At 40.3% G+C, this 27,060-nt stretch overlaps 1 protein-coding gene across 1 annotated transcript in view; it reads right to left on the bottom strand.

Annotated features, from left to right (window-relative positions):
• Positions 1-27,060, bottom strand: part of LARS1 (leucyl-tRNA synthetase 1) — a 1,303,086-nt gene that overhangs the window by 1,102,143 nt on the left and 173,883 nt on the right. Inside the window, exon 6 of the mRNA XM_044064023.1 lies at positions 14,220-14,381. Coding sequence (XP_043919958.1) covers positions 14,220-14,381 — 162 coding nt within the window. The remainder of the gene's footprint in view (positions 1-14,219; positions 14,382-27,060) is intronic.

Raw genomic sequence — 27,060 nt, 5'->3', positions numbered from 1 at the left:
TGTATCCTGCCTAGGCCTTTTATCTGGAGGGGGATGGGAACCCCTGATCAGAGTAATTAAGTCTTCGGCCATTTTGAGCATCTGCTTTTTAGGCATGGAGGCCTGTCCAGGTGAATGCTGTACTTGCTTCTTTGTCTTTAATGTAGTTTTAGACTTGGCTGTAGTTGCAATGGTAAGTTGTGAAGGTCTGAAAACACCCTCAGAAGCTGATGCCTGCTCAGCGGCTCCGGTCCCATCTGAAGGGTTAGTCTCCGTAGGCCCAACACCTTGAGTATCCAGAGGCCTTAGCACCTCCACGTGGGAGTCGGTAGTGGCCTGTGGCTCTGAGGTAGCGGGTGTTAGGGGCGGCGAAAGCGGCTCACTGAGAACCGGCGACTGGCCTAGAAGAGGCTTCGTCTTCAGTTTTGGGCCTCTGATGCCTGTCCTTATCCTTGTCTTTGCATTTTTTGTGAATTGCGGTCGTCGGTTGTTCCGACGGCATGCTATAATTAAACCTTCAGCCAAAGTAATGGCGAGCAAAATCAAACCAACGTTTAATAGTGCGTTTGTTAAATCTAGCACAAAACTAACAACTAGTGATGTCGTGATCATGGCCTAGGCATGGAATACAGTAAGAATGGAAATCCTTATGAGGTATTTGCTTCCCACAAGAAACACAATTATTAACTTTTACTGACATCGGTCTGAGGCAAGAAAAAGTTTCCCCAACGGGGTACTTAGCTTTATTGAAGACTTTGGTTCTGAAAATCGAATTTAATATCTCTGGAGTCGGCCGACCGGCAGTTGCGAACTGCTTTTGCTTCAGGCACCGCGCGGCAAGAAAGACTGAAGAAAATGGCGTTGGCTGCTTCTTATATACCCCTGACGCACTGATGTCAGGGAGGAGGCGACAGCAACAGACGCCAGACCAAGACTTTGGAACTCTGGCCGACTGCGGGACCGTCTGACGGCAGGACAACCCAAGTGTAATGACTGCAGCAGTGAAACACGATGAACATAGTCACTCACCCCAAAGGGGGTGATGATGCATTTTTTGGCTTTCAGTTTGAGGCCATGTTTCTAGCACCAGTCATTTGTTTGGGTGAGACCCTCTTGGAGGATGTCCACATTACTACGGGAATTGAGGACAGCCCCAGCTTGCAGTAATCTGCAAATTTGGTCAGCCATAGCCCACTGGTTTTGGCTTGCACCTCAGAAACATATATCCCAAACAACAGAGGCCCCAAGACAGCTCCCTGGGGTACACCACACGTTACGGGTCTACTACTCAAGGTGGCTTCCCCTATTTTGACTAGGTGGGTTCTATCAGTGAACCAGTTTGCTACCCATCTGGTAACATACGGACTGTTTATTACACCAGAGTGGGGAATAGTATCAAATGCTCTGACCATGTCAAGGTAAGTGGTGTGCACCATCTTCCCCTCATCCATGGCTTTAGTGACATCTCAAAGAAATCTACCAAATTTAACAGGCATGACCTCCCCTTGATGAAACTAAATTGTATAAAATTCAGTGTTTGGAGGTTGCCAATGTCCTTGTTAATGAGGTCCATGATCATCTGTTCAATGGCCTTGCAGATCAGGCTAGTTAGGCTGATGGGTCTATAATTTGCTCGATCAGTGGATGCTCCACCTTTGTGCAAACGGATGACCATGGCCGTCTTCCACTCGGCTGGGACGAAGCAGTTACTTAAGCTTTGGTTGAATAGGGTGCCTAATGGTGCTGCAAGTTCCTGCCTGAGTTCATGTAGGATGCAGCCTGGGACATTATCGGGTCCCATGGAGGCTGTATTATTTTGCCTTTGAGACAGCAGTGATGACTTGCTCCCTAGAGAAAAAGGGGGGGGGGTAGCTGATGGGGATGTCCCGATGTACTGATGGGGGGGAGCAATGGGTGAAGTTTTCACTGAAACGGTCTACCAGCAGGTTGGCTTTATCTATGGCATTTGTGTATGTGGTGTCCTTGACCACCAGATCTGAACAGATCTGAGTGCTTCCTTTGAGATTGCGGACATATGTGAAGAAGGCCTTATGACCGTCTTTAACAGATGTGGCCAGCTTGGACTCCAAGTTTGCTTTGGAGGATTTCACTAGTGCTCTTATTTGCTTTTTCAGGCTAAGGAGAGATTGCTTCCATTAGGCACCTGTTTCTTCTTGGTCCTGGACAGCATTTTCGTTCCTTTTATTACAGAGTTCATTTATTGCAGATGTCCACTAGACAAGTTTACTCTTCCTTGAGGAGAAGGAATTTGTCCTGTCGGGTATTCCTGATTCTATGCAGCTATATAAATGCTCGTATAGTACTTGGGTGTAGGTTTGGACATATCTGCCAATTCCTATTGGGGGGGGGCTGTGAAACTATTTATACCTTCCCTCAAGAGGTTGGAATCAGCTTTGGAGAATTTTTTTGTTTGACCTTAGCTGGGGGGGGGGGGGGGGGGGGGCAGGGGAGATGGCGACTTCAAAAGTGACCGCATTGTGGTCAGATCTTACCAGGAATGATGACACTGTATGGATACTGCAGTGGTTATTCATGTTGGTTAACACGAAGTCGAAGATATTATCACCTCTTGTGGTAGTGTCAACCAGCTTGTCCAAGGCATTTGTAGTGACGAAATCAAGCAATCTCTGAGCATTTGTGTTTTGGCATGATTGGTTGGACAGTTAAAAGTTTCCCAGGATCAAGATAAAGGGTCGAGTCTTGATAGATTCAAGGAGGTCCAGATAGGTGGAGTAGGCATCTTGAGTCAAAGCTGGGGTCTGTAGCTAGCTAGGATTTGAATAGGGGTTTTGTCAACAGTTAACTGCACCTGGAATGTCTCCCGTGCATCATAGTGTTTGACCAGCCTGCAGGTATCCATGTCTTTAATGTATATTGCAACTCCACCTCCTTTTGCTTTGCTGCCCATGGTTTGGGGTCTGAATGTATGACAGGATGAGTAACCTGGTATGGTTGGGGTGCTCTCTGCAGCTCTGAACCAGGTTTCTGTGACCACACAAATGTCAGCATCTTTCAGGGTTATAAATGCTTGCCATGAGTGCAATTGCATGTTTGGACTCCTAGCATTTAACAGCATGACCTTAAATTTGCGTTTAGATGACATTTTCATGTTGGTATTTTGACCTCATGGCATTGAGAATATTCCATAGGGATTGTTTAAAAGCCTGCCAGCTCATTACACTCCCATAAACAAGTTAACATTTACCCCTTTCTTCCTCATCATACCTCCAACATTTACTATCTGAGGAAAATTCCTTCAAGTCTGTTTAAGGTATAAAACATACCAATGCAAACACTTCCAAGCCAAATTGTGAACTTCATAGACTTTGCTGCATACTTGGGAGACATAATTATGCCCTCCAAATGATCCCTTGTAATCTTCTGAATCTTTTCTAACATTCTCCGATTCTTACACTTACCATGCAATATTTTGCATTCCATACTAATATTAGACCTTGCCCCATCTCCACTAGAGCAGGTATTTCACTTAGGAACCCCTATCCCTTTCTTTCTCTCTGCCTACACTCAGATAAAAATTCCTTGTAGGGAAGGCAGTCTCTAACCTGCAGTACAAGAATCCAAACGTCTTCTTCTCGGGCTCATACTACATTACTTTTCCTTCTCCAGTAATCTGCTCCCAATACATCGGTTCCTTGGCCAGTTTACTCCAACAAATTCCATCCACCATGCCCATTTTCTGTACCCCTACTTACAGTCATCTCTACTAGCAAAATCTCCTTTCTCTATTTCCATGTTGGCTTACTTCTTAGAATAATTTATGCATCTTTATAAATGAAGATTTTGCATGGTTGTTGTTATTCTTAAAGATCTGCATCCAAAGTCTCACCCCCCCCACCAACTTACTTGCAATCCCTTTTCACTTTGAATTATAATTTTCTGTTTGTATCACATATGTGAGCCTTAACTGTGCATCTCTAAAATAGCCTTTCATATAAGGTAATCCTAAACCACCTTGTTCTATTGGGAGAATCAGCTTATCCAACTTAACTTTCTCTTTCCTTTCCAGATAAATTCTTTCAGCTCTTTACTATTGTCCTCAACTTCTGTATATAAAACTAAATAGACTAAAACATTTTCGCTGCTTGCATCTTACTATCCATATCCATAAACAAGAGCTTCTAGTTTCTCAGTTTTTGCATTATCTTTTTAGTTTCATCTCACATATCTTTAGCTGCGATAAAAGAAGCCTTTTAACTCAAATTTCTAAATGCTTCATCTTATGTCCCATGTGATTTCACCCTGTATTCCAAAATATTACCTGTTTGTTGCTTGACAGAGCTACCTACTATTATATCTGAAATGGCATGTGGTCACTCAACATCCCATCTTTAATCTATATTTTAAAGAGCTCTCTGGAACTGGTCATTAAATAAGCAATGATGCATCTTACTTTGAAATAAATACATATCTATTGTCACACAATTATCCATTTAAATATTCTTAAATGCACTGGTAATCTTTAAAACTTTTAATCTATTTTGGTTAACACATATACCTTGTGACTGCCATTACCATTCCCTTTTTAAATAATCTGAATATGTATTATACTGCCCTATTCTAGCACTGATGTCACCACAAACAATAGTATCCATCCAATGTACGTGTCTCTGAAGTTATTAAAGCACTATTTCATCTCGTTTCTGCTCACTTTTCTACTTTTTACTTGCATAGAAATCAAGATCAAATTATACTTCCTATTTCTATATAAAGCATTTATTATAATACAAATTTCTAATTTATATATCAAGATTGGTTTAATTCCTATGGATATTCCAGTGGCAGTCAATGTTCCCTTAGCCCTACCAAAGGTATTTTTCTTTCTACCTCGGCTTCATATTTTATATACTCATCAATGAGAACATAATTTTTAGATGGAACCGATGCTTCCTGAAAAATTAATACATCAACAATTTTATTTATTCTCTAAAATCTCTATCTTGTACATTTCTTTATTCATTTTATAGTCCATGTCAGTATCCTAAAACCGCACCCATTATTTTCAGTCAAGTATCCAGATTTCATTCCTTCCAGTTTATAGAGTATACCCCTACATAAATCTTCTAAGACTCTCATATGTCATATTTGTTACACCACATAACAATTTGAGTTTTTCTTTTTCAGCCTACTTTCTCAATCTCTTCTTCACGATGTTTTCAATCAGAAATCTTAAATAATTCAACTTGCATGGTATTGCCTTTCCTACTCTAGGTACACTATAGAGAGTGATCAAACTTTTCCTTCTCTTTTTCTATAAAGACTTCTCATGCCTTTTTCCATAACCATCTCTCATTTCATCTACCTTTACAGCTTCTCTTAACTGTTAAAAACACATCTTATTTGTTCTTTTATTTTGTCACAATCTAAATTCAACGTGATTATCAAAAGTTACTCCCCAACCATACAGAATGAATGAATGACTGGCTATATATTTTGCCAAATATAATTTAACTTCACTCCCACCTGTAATGCACCCCTTCCTTCTCTCTGAATTTTATAAAACATTTTTATTAGTAGTTACATTCTCAAACACTAAGCTATTCAAATTCTCAAAATAAACGTTTTGATTATTCTCAACTTGATAAACTATACCTATATCCACTTTTAAAAAAAATAATAATTTTGAGGGGAAAAGCCATCTGTTCCTCTTCCTATTTTATCTGTCCTCATTGGTGTATATATATTTTTTCCCTTCCATTCTTGATTTTTGGCCTCTCTCTTTCAACTTTAGATATTTTACAGCACTTTGATGACTTTTTCTTCCTTTTCATATCACAATGACCACTGACGTTTTGGACCTCTCTCTCTCTCTCTTCAACATTTCTACATATATGGTTTTCCTCGCTTAAATTATCTTACATTTTTTTTCTCATCATATTTCAAATCAATGGAATGAATTCTTGCCCGATTACTCTCCATCACCTCCTTCAATTCCAAATTCACTTTTTTTTTCTGTCTAATATTTCTTTTCCCTTTTCACCATTACTTAATCCACTTTTCTTCATATTTTTTAAGGAAAACTCCCCTCCCTTAACATTTATCTACATTTCCTTCAAGATTAATATCTTCGCAAGATGTTAAGATTATTCCTATTTTGTCTACTCCTTTATCTCACTTATTTACTTACATTTGCTATCCCTGTTAGTCATATTTTTCTTTAAATATCTTCATACCTATTTTAAAAATATCAGGTTTCATTTATTTTATTTCTTCTAAAGTCCTAATTACCTACTGTAAGTCCTCAATTTGCCAGCAATTTATGGTTAACTGTTCGTATAATCTTATAGCTGAAAGTACTCTCTCACATTTCCCTTCCACTATATACCATTTTAAAAATGTATTTTCCTTTCTCTGTGTTGAAAACGGTTACTATCATTTCATATTTTCTCCTCTATACCCAATGAAGATAAAAGATTTATTCTGTACAAATTGTCAAACCTTTCCCATTTGTATCCCAACTTTCCTACAAGTCACAATTACCCTAAATGTCTTTTACTGGCTCACTTAATAATCTTATCGACAAATTATATTCACTTACTGAACCTATAACCTCATTATATTCCTTTGTTTCTTTTTGCCCATCTAATTCTTCCTTCGTCACTGAAAACCTTCCATTACTATTCTTTTGCTTGGCAGTCAAACATTTCATCTGTTTGCAGTTTTACAATAGTCTCCCCCCTCCGTACTGCTCAACTTTTTCCTTATATTGTGTAAATCACAAACTGATAACTTATTCATCTTACAACTCTTAACTTTCCTTCTTCCCTTAATTCTATATTTGGTATAGAAATTTCAGTCATGTTATGTTATACTGCTTTCTCCATGTACTCTTAATTAGTATTGTGTAGTTATACACTCTTCCTTAATCATTTTGACAATTTAAAGGAAAAAATCTGAAGTTATGGATATCCTCCTCTTATATATATATATATACATATTTAATTTTATTTTAATTTATTCAATATTTGTTCACCAGGAATGTCTGACTGGGACAGAGCCCATTTTCAGCCCAGGACCAAAATGCTCTAGACATATGTCTTTGGAAGATACCTATATATATATATATATATATATATATATCTATATAGGTCTTTTACTAAATTCTGAAGTTTCAAAACTTTGAATGTCTTATAGTTGATGTGAAGATTGGAGGAAGATGGGCGAAGGCTGCCAGCCTAGTCAAATAGAATTTGATACATAATTCTATCAACTGTACAAATAAATGTAAAATACAGGCTTGTGTTTTTAAATGAAAGAAAACACTGCAAAACATGAACTTCAAGACTGTTGCAACATTGCCATCTGCAACAATCTGGAAAACCAAGCCAAGCATTTCAAATGTGTCTTTTGAAGCTGAAAAGATCTTATGAATCTCTTTGGTGTTTACAAGTCGGCTCCAGTGAGTCTGGATGAAGGTTTCAGGCCCATTGTTTTAAGGTTAAAGTTAAGGGCCGGAATTTACATGTGGAAGGTGCTTTATTGCTCTGGTTTCTGCTAGAGTGTATATATGAAATGCCTTTTATTTTTGTAGTCTCCTGAGCAGGTGTTCGCTTGCTAAATAATGCAGTTTCTGGCCTGGGAACTCCAGACTAAGTGTCAAAATTATTTAATTTGCAAGGGCCTTAGAGAGCTGTTGGTTAGTGTTTAAAAACTATTGGTGAGAGAGAATGGGAAGCATTTTGATCTTGGACATCTAACCAAGCACTGCCTGCTCTTTATGTATACAAGATTATAGCACTGTGTTTTCTCTTAAGAATAGCTAAAGATTAGAAAGTTAGACTAAGCATTTTTCTTTGAAATCAGATCTTTCCTACGATATTGTTTTAAGTTTGTGTGATCTCTGTACTTCAGTAGCATTATACTGTAGAAGTTTTGTCTTGTGTTTTAATTATTTATTATTAAATATTTTAAAACCTTTACCTGTGGCTGGTTTATGTAGAGATAATTTAACCTCTAAAGTATATTACATATTTACAGATTTTACTGTCTAAGTCACCCCAAATTAAGTCTGGATTATAATATTGCACAGTAATAATTGGACACCTTTTTAAGGGCCTTTTAGTAGCTGATAATTCTATTAAGCTGGTGGTGGCAGTAATTACTACTGTATAGTCTGGGTAAAGGGGCACAGCTGGAGAATCTGTGTTAGCCTTTCCCAGGAGTGTGTGAAATTGTATAAATATTTATCTGAAAGTGTGGATGTGTGTCAGCTACCTGGGCAGGGACACGAAGCACTGGTTGGACAGAGAGGATTCTGGAGGTTAGCTTGCCAGCTAGGCTGAGATCTGGACCCTATAGCTGTGCCAGTGGGGAGTCTTATTGGGGACCTGGTGAGCAAGGGAGCAACCAGCCCCAGACTGACTGTGATCTTTATGTGCACTCAAGGGAAATTGTACTTTACTGTGTGTATTAGTTATCTTTTCCTCTTCTAGGAGACGACCTCCCTGGTGTTAGTGGTGAGGATTGAGGCTCCTTGACTGCTGGGCCAGGTCACTGTCGTCACATATTGGTGGCAGTGGTTGGGATATCCTATCACATATTGGTTTGCTGTGGTGGGATCCACATCATATATTGATTAGTTGGCAAACACTAATTGGCTTGTAGTGGTGTGGGTAGAGCGCATTCCTGTAGCTTATGTACAATGATCTCAAAGTGTTTTGTACACTAAAACAGCCACATAGTGTATACTCAGAGTTCAGATCACAATTGTTTTATTTCTTTTGTTAGCTTAGTGTTAGTCAGGGTGAGCAGGCAGCATGTCAGCAGAGGAGTAAGGAAAGCTGACAAGGAGTCAGCTGGCGGAGTTGTGCCAGGCTAGGGGACTGGTGCATGGAAACCTGACTAAGGCAGACCTGATTGCAGCCTTGGTTACAGCTGCATCAGAAAACAGCAGCCTGGAGGACAATCAGACTGACAGTGGAGATACAATATCCTTGGAGAATGGACAGCTCAACCTGTCTGCAGAGGACTTAAAAATCCAGCTGGAACTAAAGAGACTGGAGTTGGAGGCCAGGTGTATGGAACTAGAAGCAGCTGATAAAAGGAGGAGTATACAAGCTGAGGAAAATGAATGGCAGAGGAGGCATGAGAGGGAAATGCTGACTCTTTGCCAAAGTCATGGAGGTAATGTGGAAGGGAGTAAACGGATCCCAGAAGCACAAAAGGTCAGTAAATTTCTTCCACAGTTTAACAAGGGGGATAATTTTGATAGCTTCATTCATATGTTTGTGCGGGTATGTAAACAGTATGAGGTTGACCAAGGGCTCTGGGTAAGGTTCCTGACCCCCTTACTCCATGGTAAAGCTGTAACTTCTTTAGCAAAAATGCAGAACACTGACTGTTTTGATTATACTGCTGTAAAAAGACACTTGGAATGTTTTAAGCTAACACCTGAAATGTATAAGTAAAGGTTTCGTGAGCATAGACGCATGGCAGATGTAAATGTATGTGAATATGTTGCTGAACTGAGCACTTATTTTCATAGCTGGGTAAGTGGATGTCAGGTCACCACTTTTGAAGGGCTGGCAGACCTTTTGGTAAGGGAACAAGCCCTTAGCACTTTGCCTGAGGACATGATGATCTGGTTAGCTGATAGACAGTGTGCTACTTCAGAGGAGTTGGGGACGAAGGGAGACTTATACCTAGCAAGCAGGACAGCCCTGCACAGGAAAGGGACCCCCAGTACTGCTCATGGGACTAAAGGAAACCATGATGGGCAGCACAGTCTGCCCCAACAGAATTCGCCAGTAGCAGGGGAAGCCACTAGTCCAGGTACATGTCCAGGAGCTAGGGTTAAATGTTTTGAATGCAACCAGTGGGGCCATGTGGCATACAGATCTCCATGGAGGCAAGATGAGGAACCAAAGGTGAGAGAGCCAGTAAGTGGGAAAGACAAAATGCCAATAGTAGGTTGTCTTGGGACAACAAGGGTACCAAACTACCACCAGAGATTATGTCCTACTGTAGTGAATGGCAAAGAAGCCATTGCTAAGAGAGACACAGCCTCTGATATAACCATTGTAAAGCCTGCACTGGTTACAGAGGAGCTCTACTTGCCTGAGCAGTCTACTCCAGTCAGGGCTTAAGGAGGCATCCCATTCCAAATACCTTTGGCTAGGGTTCACCTTGACTGGGAGAGTGGAAAAGGAAGCCAGCAAGTAGGTGTGTTTGAGGATATACCTGCAGATGTCCTGATAGGGAAATATTTTAATAGTGCAGTACCCTGCGCTTGTGCAGTTACACGCAGTCAGGCTTGGAGACAAGCATGTAAGTCTGGTAGCCTGGGGAAGACTCAGACAGACTGCATACTTGCAGCCATGACTGCTGAGGTGGTTACTTCAGGGAGTGAGCTGCTCTGTAGCAGTGAGACTGAAGGTGAGCCACAGCTGCTTGTGGCCACTGATGGTTCCTTGGACAGAGTGACTGCAGAGGTAGAGGTGAGTAGTAGTACCCAGGCTGACAGTGAGGCACCACTGTCAGAGGATGCCAGACTTCCTGTGGAAGGGGAGCTGGGAAGGGTTACAAGGAGAGACTTGAGACAGGCTCAGCTGTCAGACCCTACATTACAAGGCTTTAGGCATGTAGCTAGGGAGGCACCTGATTCTCAAGGGAAGGGGGAATTTGTATACTGGAACAACGGGTTACTGTACAGAGAGTGGACCCCTGAGGGAGGGCTAGAAGGTGAGAGAGTACAGCAGTTGGTAGTGCCTAGAGCTTACCATCTGTCGCTTCTAGCCATAGCCCATGATATTCCCTTTGTAGGTCATATGGACATAAAACGTACAAAGAGGCATATTATGCAAAACTTCTATTGGTCTGGAATTTCCAGAGATGTAACAGGGTACTGCAGGACCAGTGGGAAGTGCCAAAAGTTAGGCAAGGCAAGAGACAAGGTGAGAGCTCCTTTGATGCCTTTGGCTGTGAGTGAGGAGCCATTTCAGAGGGTAGCTATGGATATTGCGGGTCCTCTGAGTACCCCAGGTTCCACAGGGAAAAATGACATCCTAATGATTGTAGATTATGCTACACAATACCCTGAGGCAGTGGCTTTGTCCTCCATTGAGGCCGAGAAGGTGGCAAATGCTTTGCTAGAGATTTTCAGCAGGGTAGGTTTCCCAAAGGAAATACTGTCTGACAGAGGTGCCAATTTTATGTCAGACCTGCTGGCTTGTCTGTGGAAGTCCTGTGAGGTGAAGCACATGAAGACCACCCCCTTCCATCCCCAGACTAATGGTCTTGTTGACAGGTTAAACTCTACAATCGAGTCCATGCTTCGGGCATTTACATATCAGTTTAAGAGGGAGTGGGACAAATATTTGCCCCATCTGTTTGCTTACAGAGAGGTTCCCCAGGAATCCACAGGTTTTTCACCCTGTGAGTTGCTGTATGGGCCATAGGGTGAGGGGACCTCTAGATTTAATTTGAGATGAGTGGGAAGGTGAGTGTGAGTCTTACAAAGAGTCTGTTGTGGCATACGTCCTAAACCTCAGGACAAGGCTCAGGGAACTCATGGGCTTGGCCCAGGAGAACCTGGCAGAAGCCCAACAACAAAAAAAGGTGTGTTAGGACAGGAATGCTCGAGCTAGAGATTATGCTGTAGGGCAGCAGGTGATGGTTCTCATTCCTGTCAGACACAACAAGTTGCAAGCAGCTTGGGAGGAACCCTACAAGGTGGGAAGAAAGGTAAGTGATGTTAACTACATGGTGGAAGTGCTAGGCAGACGGCAAGGGCATGGGTGTCACAGTTGAGACCATAATAACTTTGAAATGTAAATAAAAGAAAAAAAATTGTATGTTTTTGCAGGGGGCAAGCCCCCCTGCACCCACCACACCCCCGCTAATTAAATATACCAACTCTGAGATCGCACTATTGTTAGGAAAATGTTAAGTATACCATTCTGGTTCACACAAACACACACACACAAAAAACTGCTATAATATGATTCAATGTAGGCTCCTAAACAGGAAAACACAAGAAAATAAAAAACAAGAAATAAAAATGACTGCAAAACTATTTCAAAGGAGATACAGTGATGATATAGGTCAAAAGAAAAAAATGGTCAAAAGGTTTGAAATCAGAGAACTACATAAATAATTCAGCATACATCTTGCATCACTAAATAATTAATACAATGAAACAAAGAAAAGCACACACATATAAGCACCACACACCTTTGACAACTACAAACTTACCCAAACCCCACAAACATTTAAGTAATCAAAAACATATATAACTTCAAATTCACCATCAACTGATGGGATCAAGATTAAAAATATCATTCATCAGTTACAAAATTAAAACAGTCCTAAATTCTACAAAATGTAAAACTGTTTGTGAATGCCAACTTTCCATTATTCTTAAAACATCACAGTATAAAAAACTCCTAAGACAAAAAAGTCAGACAAAATGAAAACAGCCAGAATTTCAAACGAAAAAGAGCTTTGCAGACTACAATTTTCCCAAAACGTGCTTTGCAAAAATTTTAAGAATATACAGCTTTGAGTCATGATAAAACATCAAACTTTTACTAGTTTTGGGGGTCACTACATTCAGTTGCAATCAACAAGGAGCATTATTTTAAATTACCCAATTACTTTACACAAAATACACAGGACTTTCACTACACCATTCAGTGGCAAGCTACAACGAACATTATTAGCCAGAGAGTAGGGTGGCAAGATTTCTTGTTTACTCCTGCAAGCTTAACCTTCATTTCTACTACAATGCAGTGGGCAACTGTCCAGGCTTAACTTTTTAAATCTTTTGTCTTTTTCAAAGAAAGAAAAAAAAGCCACACACATTCTTATTGACTTTATGCATAGCTCAAGCCCAGGGCAGATGGAAAAAGTGCCAATAGTAATTAGGCCTATTAAAACAAACTAACAACCTCCCCAATGAAATTTCAGTCATGCTGCAATTGTTCATTAACAGCAGGTATGATCCAAATTTAGATATTTTGTATACAGGGTCTCATGTTGTATAACTGCAGGTATTATCCAAATGTTTACTATTCCCTGTGCCATACATCATCGACAGCTAGCAACACTATCTTTAGTTGTACAGGACCTAGATCTGTTTCTGAATTCTGTGCTCATACTTCTCAACTGTCCAGATTTCCACAGAATCTCCAGATTTTATGCCTTATACTTTTTGTCTGTTATCATAAAATTTTGGTTTTCTGACAAATCACTAATTACTGATGACTGCAATCAGAAAATAATGATGGACATTTGAGTTTCACACTTCATACCATTCAGAAAAATCATGTTAATGCAAAACCTGTTATTCTATCAACTTTCTAAGTTTTTAAGAGCAATATTTGAAAATGGTCCCAATTTTTGCCCTTTGTCCCCCCCTTTAACTGGGCTACAGGTACACACTGCTGATGTAGGCTTACTAAGCTTACTTGGTAGAAGATAAAAATGGCAACCAGTGCAATCAAAATCACAAAGCTGCAAAGAAGCCAAGCATCACAAAAACCTCATGCCAGCTGAAGTGCTGATACCAAGAAGAAGTGTTCAAAAAGTATATAGGTTCATAGCAAGACTTGCAATCTGCATTCAGCAAAATCACTGGTTTCATCCAATCCACAATTTCAGTTAGCCTAGTAAGCTTCTATGATAATGCCCCAATGTTTGAGGTTTGAAAAATTACATTTAGGCATTCTGGATAAAATTTAAAACAAATAAAAGTTAAGACAAGTGCAATTAGAAAAGATGGAACACTTGACAGTGCTCTTAAACCACATCAAAAGGCACAAGTAAAACTATAGGAACTGAATCTAACAATTTAAAACTAATTTCAAAAATAACGAGAGTCTCACAAAAAAAAAACATGAGACTTACGAAACTGAGTGTTACACCTCTGAAGCACTTTTTGAGCTCCAGCCTAGCTCTAGATATAAATAAGATCACTGTACCTCTGAGAAAATTGAATATGTAATGATACTGCATAATCTAAGCATTCATAAAAATTCGACCACACTCTGTTTCAGTTGTCCATCCCAATGATTGTAATTGATTGCAATTTCAAAAAACCCATTACCAGGTAATGAAGGTTCTTTTCTAGGAATTCAACTGTAGCCAACAGGACAGAAGCTAAATATTTTTGAAAGCTGGTGAATTTAGGCCACAACGTATAGGTTCTAAATTAAATGCTGCATCATTTTCTCTATATATAGGTATCCAGTTTTTAACAATACCTTTAGTCCCATTCTCTTTAGATCCTCAATAGCAAGTGGTGGGAAGTAATCCAGCCAGTATTCCGCATCAGCAAATTTTACAATTTCTTCATCTAATAGGCCCAAGGACTTCATGATTTCCCACTGATAATTAGCACCTCCAGACTTTGCAGCAGCTTTACTCTGTGCAATAAAACATAATGAGCATCACTTTATATACTAGTACAGATGTTTCTCACTTTCTACCAGGACAAAAGAAACATATTTTAGAATACTTAAATGAAAACTGATGTATACACGTATGTAATTGAAGCCAGCGTTGTCCATGCTGTGAAACAGGAGAATGTCTGTCCATCTAAAAACAGTATCACTCTTCAAGACATAACACATAACACCAAAATACACCAGAAAGGTTAGTTAGCTTAGATGAGTCTTCACTGCAGAAGGCCTAACATCTGGACAATTTCCAGAGGTCTGAACCCTTCACCCTCTTTGCCAACTGGAGACACACCCACCGGAACTTCAACTCTACAACACAAAAGCCCCTGCTATATTCAGTTCCTTCTTGCTTTTTCAGCTTCCAAGAATCTGGGCTGAGGCCACTGCATAACCAACCAAGATGCCTCCAGATATGGCAGCCTAACCAAAGAATCCCCCAAAGTTGCATCTAGAAGTTCTAGGTCAGCTTCAGAGAGGCTGCCATCAAATAGGGAAGATAAAGTGATAGGTGACCAGGTAGCCCTTCCCAACCCAAAGATGCTCACAGCAAAGGGAGAGAACTGATACAGCAAGGGAAGTATTACTCCAATAGTGAATTTTATTTTATATGAATTTTGTTAACTGGGTTAGAACACTGATCAAACAACAGATTTCAGGCATGGCCAAGAGCTAAAGTAAGGATACCAACATCTTTTAAATACCTGAACTTATTCAGTCATGGTTAGCTCCCAAAACAGCACAATGTTCATCATACATTTTGCTGTTACAGTAGTGAAAACATATGGGGAAAATTCTCAGAGCTTAAAGGCCAGTGGATGGTTAGACTTGAGAAGACATTGGCTGTAGCAGTCCCCCGTAGGATGGTCATGGCAAATCCTGCTCTTGCTCTAGACACAATTTCATCAATATGCTAGAAAAAGGTGAAAACAGATAACTAGGTAGCTGCTTTGAAGACAGACTGAGTGCTAACTCCCGACCCTCACCCAAAGGTGGCAGTAACGACTGCTGTGACTATCAGAGTGAGCCCTGACAAGATCCACAAAAGTCTTGCCATGGAAAAAGCAACAAAAGCAGATGTAATGAGTTACTCATTTAGGAGTGGTGTTTTCAGAGACCAGCCTCCCCCACCTAACTTTTGCAAAGGTCCAATTTCCTTTCTCCCTTAGCCCTCTTAAGGTAAACTCTCAGTTGCCTATTCACAACTAGAGTATGTAAGATTCCTTTTCTATTGTGCTGCAAAGAAAATGAGAACATAGGGAGTTGTATGGCCAAACACAGAGAAAGTCTGTCACCACTTTGAGCATGGACATGTGATTAGTGCAAAGTGTCACCTTATTCTTATGAAAGATGGCAGTACTCACAAATGAAGAACAGCAGTTCTGAAATCATTCTAGCAGACAACAATAGCCACTAAAAGGACAGCTGTCCATGTGCAGTACTTGAGGGGTGCAGCAACAGCAGCTGGCTTAAAGGGTGGTAATGTTTCTAAAACATAGCTGGGGTTCCATAGCACAGGATGTCACTTCTTGGGTGGCCTCAAAAGTAGGACCACCACGAGGAATTGGTTTACTATAAACAAATAAAAAGGAGGGTCCCAAAGCAGTTAAGCTGAAACAACAGACTTACATATTCAGTGAAGCACAAAAGTACACATGTTGTGTAGACCTACCATAAATGTAGATGTTAGAGTGTATTCACTGTTGCAGTCATCACATTTGGGTTATCTGCTTGTAGTAGCCCTCAGTTGGCCTGATTAACAAAGTCTTGGGTCCTGCGTTGGTTGCTGTCCCTTCTTCCAAAACGTCAGGTCATCAGGGGTATAAAACATGCAGCCAACGCCATTACATCAGTTTTTCTTGCCCCAGATGTCAGGTGCCCCCCCAATGGGAAGTCATTAAATCTATAAATATAGAAGGTTATACCGCCAACAAAAAGGCAAATACACCAAAAAGCTTTTGAGCATAGTAAAGTAGGGTAGAGGTATAGCCAAAAGAAGAAAGGGGGCTGGAGGGAGGGTAACCAAGACTGCAACAGTAAATACACTCTAACATCTACATTTATGGTAAGTGTACAAAACTGTACTATGTTCGTCATGTTTCACTGTTGCAGTCATCACATTTAGGTAGATTCCCAAAGCTAAGGATGGGGGGAAAAATTTAGATAGCATTAGGACCAGCTATAAGGCCCTGCAAGACTGCAGTGGCAAAGCCAGCTCTGGATTTAGAGAAAATTGGCAGATGGTAATGCTTGGTGAAAGTATATACTGAACTCCAGGTAGCAGCTTCTAGGATGTCCCTGGTAGGGATGCCTCTGAGAAAGGCTGTAGAGGCAGATGCAGCCCTGGCGGAGTGGGGTCTGATCCCCTGTGGGACAGGTTTTCCATGGTGCTTGTAGCAGAAATTAATGCAATGGCCTATCCATTTGGAAATGGTTGGCTTTGAAATAGCCTTCCCCTCTGCCCCTGCAGCAAATGCCACCAGCAGTTGGTCAGATTTCCTTTGAGGTTTAGACCTGTCTAAGTAGAATCCAAGTTGTCTGTGAACATCTAAGGAGTGCAGTATCCGTTCCCCTTTGTTCTGTGGGTTAGGAAAGAAGGTTGGCAAATGAATGGACTGATTAAGGGCCACATTGGATACCACCTTGGGCATGAAGGAGGGATTGGTCCTGAGGGACACCCTGTCCACATGAAAGATGATGAAAGGCTCCACTGTCATGACGGCCTGTAATTAAGATACCCTTCTTGCTGAAGGGATTGCTAAAAGGAAAGCTGTTTTCCAAGAGAGGAATTTTAAATCTGCAGTGGCAGCTGGCTCGAAAGGAGGAAGGGTGAGCTTTTCCAATACAAAGTTGAGGTCCCAGGCTGGAGTTGGGGCTCTCCAGGGTGGTCGTAGATTTTTGGCCCCTCTGAGGAACTGCTTAAGCAGTGGATGAGAGAAGAGGGGAGGTTCTGTGTTATAATGAGCTGAAATGGCTGAGGAGTGAATTTTGATGGAGGAGAAAGACAGGCCTTTGAGAAGCATCTCAGTTAAGTATTGTAAAATCTGACGTAAATTGGGCACTGCTGTGCACGTCCCTTGAGATTGGTTCCAGGCACAGAATCTTTTCCATTTTTCAGCGTAAGATTTTCTGGTACTAGGCCTCCTTGCCTCTAAAATGATATCCATCACTGGTTTACTGAGGGATGGTAAAGGAGTGATTAGGTAATTAGCCAGGCTGCTAGGTTCAATGTATGAAGCTGATGGTGCAGAATCTGGTTCTCCTGCTGAGACAATAGGATAGGAGTCTGAGGCAGGTGCCATGGGGCCAACAGTGACATACTGCGCAAGAGGGGGTACCGGTGTTGGCATGGCCAGTCTGGTGCAATCAAAATCATCCTTGGTTTGTCTTGTTTGACCTTTAGTAGTACTTTAGAGAGCAGAGGCAGAGGAGGAAAGGCATAAACTAACAGTTTTTTCCAGCTGAAGGACAGAGCATCCACTTTCCAAGCTTGTTTGTGGTGAGTCCTTGTGCAAAATTTGTCCAATTGAATGTTCTGGGGGGAGGCAAATAGGTCTGTATCCGGGCTTTCCCATTTGCTGGTCAACATGTTGAAAATCCTTGGTTCCAGCTTCCACTCATGTGGGTCCATGAGGTTTCTGCTTACTTCGTCTGTCAGTGTATTCAGTTTTCGTGGCAGGAATTGAGCTTGTAGATGCACTTGGTAGCTCAGGGCTGTGTTCCACAATGCCATGGCTAGTCTGCATAGGGGGTAAGAATGTGTACCCCCCATGCTTGTTTATGTACCACATAACAGTGGTGTTGTCCGTCTTTACCATTAATTGTCCTGGAAGAACGTGGTCCTTGAAAGCTGTCAGTGCATGCTGTACAGCTAACATTTCTTTTTAACTGATATGCAAGTGCATTTGACTTGGGTTCCATTTGCCCTGAATGCACTTCCTTGCCAGGTAAGCCCCCCACCCCATGCATAATCTGATGCATCTGTTGTTAGGGTTTGGGCGGCAGGGGGTGGTATGAATGGTAGTCCCTTGTTTTGGTGGCAGGCCTCTGCCCACCAAAGAAACTCTAGGCGTAGGCAAGGTATGATAGGAATCATTGCTTCTAGATCCTGAGAATGTTGACAACATATGCTTTTTAGATACCATTGTAGTTTCCTCATATGCAGTCTTGCATATGGAATCAGACAAAATCAGGAGGCTATGAACCCCAAGGCTTGTAGTATTTGCCTTGCAGATAAGTAGGGTTTTTGTGGCCACTTGTTTGAAGTAGGTTGTCAAATGAATTTGGTTCTTTGGCGTGAGAAAAGCCATCTGGGAAGTTGTATTCCAGCTTGCTCACAGGAATATGATTTGTTGACAGGGTACCAGGTGTGATTTCTTTTCGTCTATGGTGTACCCCAGACAAGTTAGCACCCTTTGTACAAAGGCCAAATGATTCAAAAGTATGTCCTGGCTTTCTGCCGAAATAAAACAACTGTCCAGGTATGGGTATATTTGAATATTTCTTTGCCTGCAAAATGCGATGACTGGGGCTAAGCACTTTGTGAATACCCTGGGCGCAGCAGATAAGCCAAAGGGCAGTGCAAAGAACTGGTAGTGACTGTAGCCTGCTTTGAAGCGTAGGTATCTTCTGCAAGATTCCACGATTGGGATGTGCAGATATGCTTCCTTTAAATCGAGTGTTACCATCCAGGCTTCTTTTCCTAGCATAGGGAGCAACTGGCGAAGAGTCAGCATCTTGAATTTTGGAATCATCAAAAAGGTGTTTTGAGCAGACAGGTCCAGAATAGGACGCCAAGAATTGTCTTTTCCTACTACTAGGAAAAGTCTTGAGTAGAAACCCTGTCCTTTTTCCTCTTCTGGTACAGTTTGAATAGCCTTTATGTTTAAAAGAGGGAGTATTTGCTTTGGAGCCTCTGCCCACTGATTTGGGGGTAGATCTGGCCAACCTTTTGGCGTTGGTAATGTGTGGAAGTGAAATCTGTATCCTTGGGACACTATATTTAAAACCCATTTGTCCTGAGTAAAGAATTCCCAGTTTTTGACCTGCAGATCAATCTTTCCCCCTAAAGGAGCATTCAATTGAGAAGTGCTTGGAAATTTTAAAATTAAGTCATTGAGACATTTTTCCATAGGGGGAGTCTTACTGCTCCCAGGTTTGGAAACAGAAGCCCCCCACTGCTTAGTCTTGTGCATACCCTGGGACTGAAACCTGGGATTTCTGTTGTGTCTGGCTTTGGATTGAGAAGGCCTGGAAGGAGCCGGAAAGGACCAATTCTTAGAGGGCCAATGCCTACTAAATCTTGGAGGCTGAACTTGTAAGAAATCTATAACATTTGGCAAAGATTTAGCTTTATCTTCCATCCTTTAAGAACTTCCTCAGGTTTGTTGTTAAACAGGCAGTCCTGATTTAATGCATCCAACAGTTTAGCTTTAACATTATCAGGCAAAGATTGCTCCTTAAGCCAAGCATGCCTTCTGAGTACAGACCCAGTGACAGCAGCCCTGCAAGAGGCCTCTAAAAGAATCAAACCCACATTGCAAAGTATGCTTTCCAACCTGTTCAGCAGAATGAATTAAATCTTGTAATTCCTTATTTTCAGCACAGTCAGGAATCAACAACAGTTTCTGTTTAAGCAATCCAATAATATGTTGTTGATACTTTAACATATGAAACTGACAGTTTAAAGTCTTAATGGCCAAGGTTGCAGAAGTGTAAACCTTCTTACTGAATCTATCCAGCGCCCTGGAGACTCCATCAGAAGGGGTAGAGTTTTTGGCAGTAGAGGCCTTAATGCCCCTGGGTCCCTTGTGAAATAGTCTCTGGATCCGCAATAGGATTTTTAAAAATGAACTTGTGAGAATCAGGAACCCTGTAGAATCTGTCAGGTTTTCTGGGAGCAGGAGGCAAAGAATCAGGGGCCAAACTAGATTCCAAAAAGGCATCATCAACAATGTCTAGTACAGGAGGTATAGCTAAAGGCCTATGCTGAGGCAAGAGTAAAAAATCCATAAGCCTCTTTTTCGAATCAGAAAAATCCTGGCTTTCCCAGTGGAAATGCTCCCTTAGAGTGTGCAAGGTTTCACCAAAAGAAAAATCCTCTGGAGGGGAAGCAGAGGGAATAGAGTCCTCTGCATCAGAATCCTCATAAGTAGATAAAGGTAAATCCAGATCATCAGAAAAATCAGAATCCTGGTCAGAAGATTTATAAACAATTTCTATCTAGATCTCTTAGAAGAGGGAGGTTGGCTTCCCCTGATTAAAGTTATAAAATCTTCAGCCATTCATAGCATTTGTTTTTTAGGCATAGAGGCCTGAGCATGCGGCCTGGGCGTCTGTTTTCTAGGCATGGTTCGAGGTTTAGGCCTTAAAGAAGGAGGCGTTGGTTTAATATGCAAGTTCATAGGCCTGAATACACCCTCAGAAGCCGGTGCCTGCACAGCAGCTACGGACCCATTCAAGGTAGAGACATCTGCAGGTTCCACAGTTGGAGCATCTTGCAGCATACCGGACACCAAATGGATCTCAGTAGAGGCCTGCGAATCAGAAGTAGCGGGTATCAGTGGCTGCAAAAACACCTCACTGAGTACCAATGAACTGGCGTTGGTTTAATATGCAAGTTCATAGGCCTGAATACACCCTCAGAAGCCGGTGCCTGCACAGCAGCTACGGACCCATTCAAGGTAGAGACATCCGCAGGTTCCACAGTTGGAGCATCTTGCAGCATACCGGACACCAAATGGATCTCAGTAGAGGCCTGCGAATCAGAAGTAGCGTGTATCAGTGGCTGCAAAAACACCTCACTGAGTACCAATGAACTGGCGACTGGCTTCAGAAAAGCGTCGTCAGCAGCTTTGGACCTAGGCGGCCTGTCTCTGTCTTTATCCTTGCGTTTTTTCCGACGACGGATAGTGCATTGATTAAATAAAGCACAAAACCGACAGCAAGGTATGTTGTGGTCAGGGCCTAGGCAAGGAATACAGTATGAATGAAAACCTTTGTGAGGTATTTGCTTTCCACAAGAAATGCAATTATTAACTTTTACGGACATCGGTAAGGAGCAAGAAAAAGTTTCCCCAACAGGGTACTTGAATTTAGTTGAAGACTTTGGTTCTGAAACTCAAAAATGAAAATTTCAGGAGTCCACCGATCAACACTTGCGAACTGCTTCTGCTTCGGGCATCGCACGACAAGAAAGACTGATGTAATGGCGTCGGCTGCATGTTTTACACCCCTGATGACCTAACATCATGGAAGAAGGGACAGCAACCAACGCAGGACCCAAGACTTTGTTAATCAGGCCAGCTGAGGGCTACTGCAAGCAGATAACCCAAATGTGAAGATTGCAACAGTGAAACACAAAGAACATCAATACTTATTTTGAAAGGTCTGACAGCTACTCAAGTAATGTGGACATTGAAGTCCAATTCAGCTCCAGACCTCTTAACCAGCCTCAAAGTGAGAATCATTTCCAGTTTGTTAGGTATTACTTCCTTAACACAGAAGTACTTCCTTAGAAGTTATATCATTAAAGGGAAAGAGTTGGATTATCCAGCTTGCAGCCTTAGCCAACTCATCTTGAAGTACATAAGTGACCATCTGAGTGGTAGCAGGAGTCTCACATGTGACAGTATTACAGGTTGCACACATAGCATACACAACTGTACTTTTTTCCTCCTAGTATGCAAGTAAACTTATCATAATACTAAATGTTCAAATAATCATTGCTGCATGTCTGTCTTTTTCCTAGCTACCTTTTAAAGCTTTATGGCACCTTACAAGTGCACAAACCATTACACAGCTCAAGGTGAGCTGACTAAAATACAGGTTTGGCTGCCCAGCCCTTCAGAGCTTTCATGTCAAGTGACAGAGGTAGGCTATGCCTTGTGAGGACATGGCTATAAAAATGTCAACACCCTAGCATGCAAAACACACCAAAAAGATGGAAGGAGGGAGAGAGTGGCTAATGCAGCAGTAAATCATTTGAATATCTACTGTTCTAGTTAATTTACACAACTGTACTATGTTCATCATCTTGATCACTGCTGCAGCAGCCCAACCTATATGGGTATCTTACCATAGCTTAGAACATCTGGGAGGTGCAAGGGAAAGGGTCCAGGATTTTCCAGAGAATGGTCCTAGCAAAGCCTGACCTAGACCTGGAAAAGTAATCTAGATTGTTGTGTGTTATAACAGTATGCACACAGGAGCAAGTGGATACTTCTAGAATACTTCTAAAGTCCAACCCTTTCCAATAAAACAAAGATGAAGCCATGGCCCTGGTAGTGTGCTTCTTGCCCCTGCCTCCAATAGTATTGTTATGGTGGGATTAACAAAAGATAATAACCTGAGACAACTGTTTGGAACTTATCTGCTTTGACACAGGTTGTCTCTTCATCTTACCTTCACAAGAAATGGACTGATTTTGCTCAGTTAAGATAGTACCCAAGTGGTCTGTGGACATCCAAGGTTTGAAGAATCCTCTATCCTTCATTTTTGACTTCAGGAAAGTACATAGGGAGAGGGATAGTTTGGCTTAATGTAAATTGATACACCACTTTAGGCAAAAAAAGGGGGGTTAGTTCTCAAAGAAATCCTACCTCTGCAGAAAATGAGAAGTTTGACCCACCAACTCAAATGCTCTTCTTGCAGAAGTGACAGCAATCAGTTAAACTGTTTTACATATTAAAAACCTCAAATCAGCCAGATGAGCTGGTTCAAATTGAGCAAGTGTTCGCTTCTCTAAACACAAAATTAAGATCCTAAGGAGGAGCCACCAATTTTCATGGAGGTCTGTTATGTAGCACCTATTCATAAACATTTTGACATGAAAGTGTCTTGAAAGGGCAGATTCCTTTAGACCTATTCTGAAATAGATGACAAATGAACTCTATAGAGAAGCAACTCCAACAACAGCACTGAAGGAGGCGAAACAGTCACCAGGCGTCCAACCGTTTGAATAAAACTGTTTATTAAGTAAAATATAAATGCAAAACGCTTAACGAATCACCGCGTTTTTCATCTCTTAATAAAGACTTCATCAGACAAACACAAATAATACATACATCCTTATATATACTCCCATTCTATTTAAAATATCAAATAGGAACAATGAAATGCTAATACTCTCAATGTTTAAACATATTTAAACGTATATAGAAAGAAAACATTCTAACTCCTACTTACATTATAGCAGTGGGCACCCCTTACATCAGAAAAAAAGAATTGTAAAGGGACAATTTGTTAGAATTTGTAGAATGACTTCTAGTGAAGAAGATTTCCATGAAGTGTGTGAATTTTTAACCGAGTTATATGTAGAAATGGGGTACCCAGTAGAGCTTTGCAATAATGTAAGGAATGAAGTAATCAAGGGACGAAAAAGTAGACTTGAACCTATTTTAGGTAAGGAAATGTTACCCTTGGAAAATAAGGACAATAATGAGAATACTGAAGAATTTAAGTTTAAAGAGGATAGTTCTTATGTGAGTGCATTTGTTACAGATTTTAGTGGGGATTCGGGGGTTATTTATAATACTGTTGAAAGAGAGTGGAAAAAATTTGGAAGTTTAACTGATTTAAAGTTAAATAACAAGGAATCCCTAAAATTTATATATAGGAGAGGGTGGAATATGAAGGATTGGTTCATGTTTCATTATGATAGCCATAAGAAGACTACAAAATTAAGGGGTACATACCCACGTGGGATGTGTAATCATCGCACATTAATGGCTAATAAGGATTGCATATATATTGAATCCAGGGGGAGAGAGATTATGGGTAGGACCCACAGTACTTGTGATACCCAGGGTGTTGTATATATCGCAATATGCGAGATATGTTTTTTACGTTGGTAAGACTGAGAGGAACATAAGAAGGAGGGTTTATGAACATATGAACACTATCAGAAATAAGAAAGAAAGTAATGCCTTGTTCAGACACAGTATAGCTTGCCCTTTGGTGAAATAAAAGTTCTTTGTTTTAGAAGAAGTGCCGAAAGATGAAAGGGGTGGTATGTGGGAAACCAAGATTGAATATCGTGAGTTGTATTAGCAAATAATATTGGAAGCTAATAAATATCCAGGAATAAATGATGGTATTTCCCTTGCACCCGTTTTAAAAATGAGGGCAGCTAGATTATATTATTTATATATATATATATATATATATATATATATATATATATATATATATATATATATATATATACACACACACACACACACACACACACACACACACAAATACATTTCATTAAGTTTTTGTTTGGCTAAATACTTTTTAATGAATTTATTTAATAAATTACTTATATTTATATATTTATTTATTTCAAGTCCACATCAAATTATATGTATGTATATATATATATATATATATATATATATATATATATATAAATGCATTTAGAATTAAGTTATTTTTAGTTTTAGTCATCCTGCCTTACTAGTATTTTATGCTTGGTTAGAATTGATTTGCTTGTTTTGCACATTAGACCACTTGGTGGCACTATTGTCTATGGAATGGCATATATATATATATATATATATATATATATATATATATATATATGTATGTGTGTGAACATATATATATATATATATATATGTATGATGTATTCATATATCGTGAGTTATTTATGTACTTGTTTTTAATATTAATTTTCCATAAGATGGTTGAATTGTATATTCAATGATTTAATCTCTGCAATGAGCTGAAAAGTTGAGTTCCTAGAAAGGAAAAAACATGTTTTTTTTATTATCGGAATTGGCAACTGCAATGGTATGTTTAAATATTAATGAGAGTATCAGCATTTCATTGTTCCTATTGGATATTTTAAATAGAATGGGAGTATATATAGGGATGTATGTATTATTTGTGTTTGTCTGAAGTCTGTATTAAGAGATGAAAAACGCAGTGATTCATTAAGCATTTTGCGTTTATATTTTACTTACTAAACAGTTTTATTCAAACAATTGGACACCTAGTGACTGTTTCGCCTCCTTCAGTGCTGTTGTTGGAGTATCTAGTTGTATCTTTGGCACTGTTATCTCCTTTGTTTGGTCTATAGAGAAAAGCAAGACAGGGCATATGGGCCATACTATACTAACTCAATAATGCAAAACCAGAGAAATTCTAGTCCTGAATGGGTGTTGACTGTTTTGTTGGCACTAACTAGAAACTCTTTTCTATTTGTTTATTTATGATTCTCAAGTAGCAGGCATTCTTGCCTCCATTAGTACCTGCTGCATGTCCTCAGTAAACGGGAGTGTAAAAGATATTAAGATTCGATCATCCAGGCAGTCAGTAGTAGTAGTTGTTGTTGTTTGGGATCAGGATTATCAAACATCCCCGTTTTTGCGCAAGCAGACAAAGTCTGCGAGGAAGCTTTTGGTAATTGTCCTCGACAAATTCCAAGCCAGAGTCAGAACGAAGTCAACACAATGATCTTTGGGGATCACTTCTCAATCTTCAGAAGTACCCTGGATATCCGTGGAAAGGGTGGATAAGCATGCAAAATGTCTGCCAGAGGAACTCTCCACAGATGAATCAAATCTTGTAAGACCTCCGATCTAATTCCCATTCGTCAGAGTCTGCCTTTTTCCTGCTCAGCTTGTCTATAACAGTTTTGCTCTACTAGAATGCAAGATGCCTGTAAAGTGACACTGTGTTGTAAAGCTAATTCCTATGTTACCATTACTAGTCTGCATAGGGGATAAGATCTGGTTCCCTTTTTTTTGTTTATGCCCCACATCTCTTTGGTACTGACTGCAACTACTTGAAGAGTGGGGACCAAAGATGATGCAAAGAGCTGAGAGTCTAGCATCTCTTTTATGTTGAAGTGCTTTGGTCCTTCTTTTTTGTCCCAGACACTCTGCACTTTTATTCCTGTTGACACTATTCCCCAAGAAAGGTCTGAGGTGTCTGTAGTGTCTGACTGCTTTGAAACAGGAGGGAAGAAGGACAGACCTGAATTTAAGTAATATTCAAAGTCCCCAAATTATTTTTTTCATCACAGATCCCAGAAATTGAACTGAAAAAAATAATGGATGTTGGTGCTGAGACCACAGAGACTTCAGATACCATTGTATCTTTCCTGTGTGGAATCTTGCAAAAAGTATCATGAAAATCAATGATGTCACGTGACCCAGAATCCTAAGTCATTCCCTACCACTGACTGAAGCCTGAGCAGAAAACCAACCCCGGGAATAGATCTAAATATAGATCTATTTTTCCTGTGAAAGAAAAACTATTTGTACTGAGGAGTCTAGCAGACCACAGAAACATAATACTGTGCAATGGACTCAAATGTTCTCTTGAAACCCCCAGCCTGTACAGGAGATCTTTCAATAATGCAACACATTCCTGAGTTTTTTGAAAAAGACACCACAAAGATAAGGAAGCTCCCTAAATAAGAATAAAGTGGAATTGGATAATCTGCAGCCTGCAAATGGGCTATGACAGGAGCCAAGCGCTTTGTGAATATTTTTGGAGAGTCTAAAAACTAATTCTCTATCCATAGACAAATTCAAAATCTTGTTTTTTTATACCTTCTGTGAGATTTTGAGAAGACAGCCAGGCACCTCCTCAACATAAAGTATTAGTGGGAACAACCCACAAAACCGTATCTAGAGAGATAAACACTAAACAA

The sequence above is a fragment of the Protopterus annectens genome, chromosome 2.part2 (genome assembly GCF_019279795.1).
Source record: "Protopterus annectens isolate FY-2018-M chromosome 2.part2, PAN1.0, whole genome shotgun sequence".
Taxonomy (NCBI): Eukaryota; Metazoa; Chordata; order Ceratodontiformes; family Protopteridae; genus Protopterus; species Protopterus annectens.
This window is presented reverse-complemented; position numbering and strand designations above follow the sequence as displayed.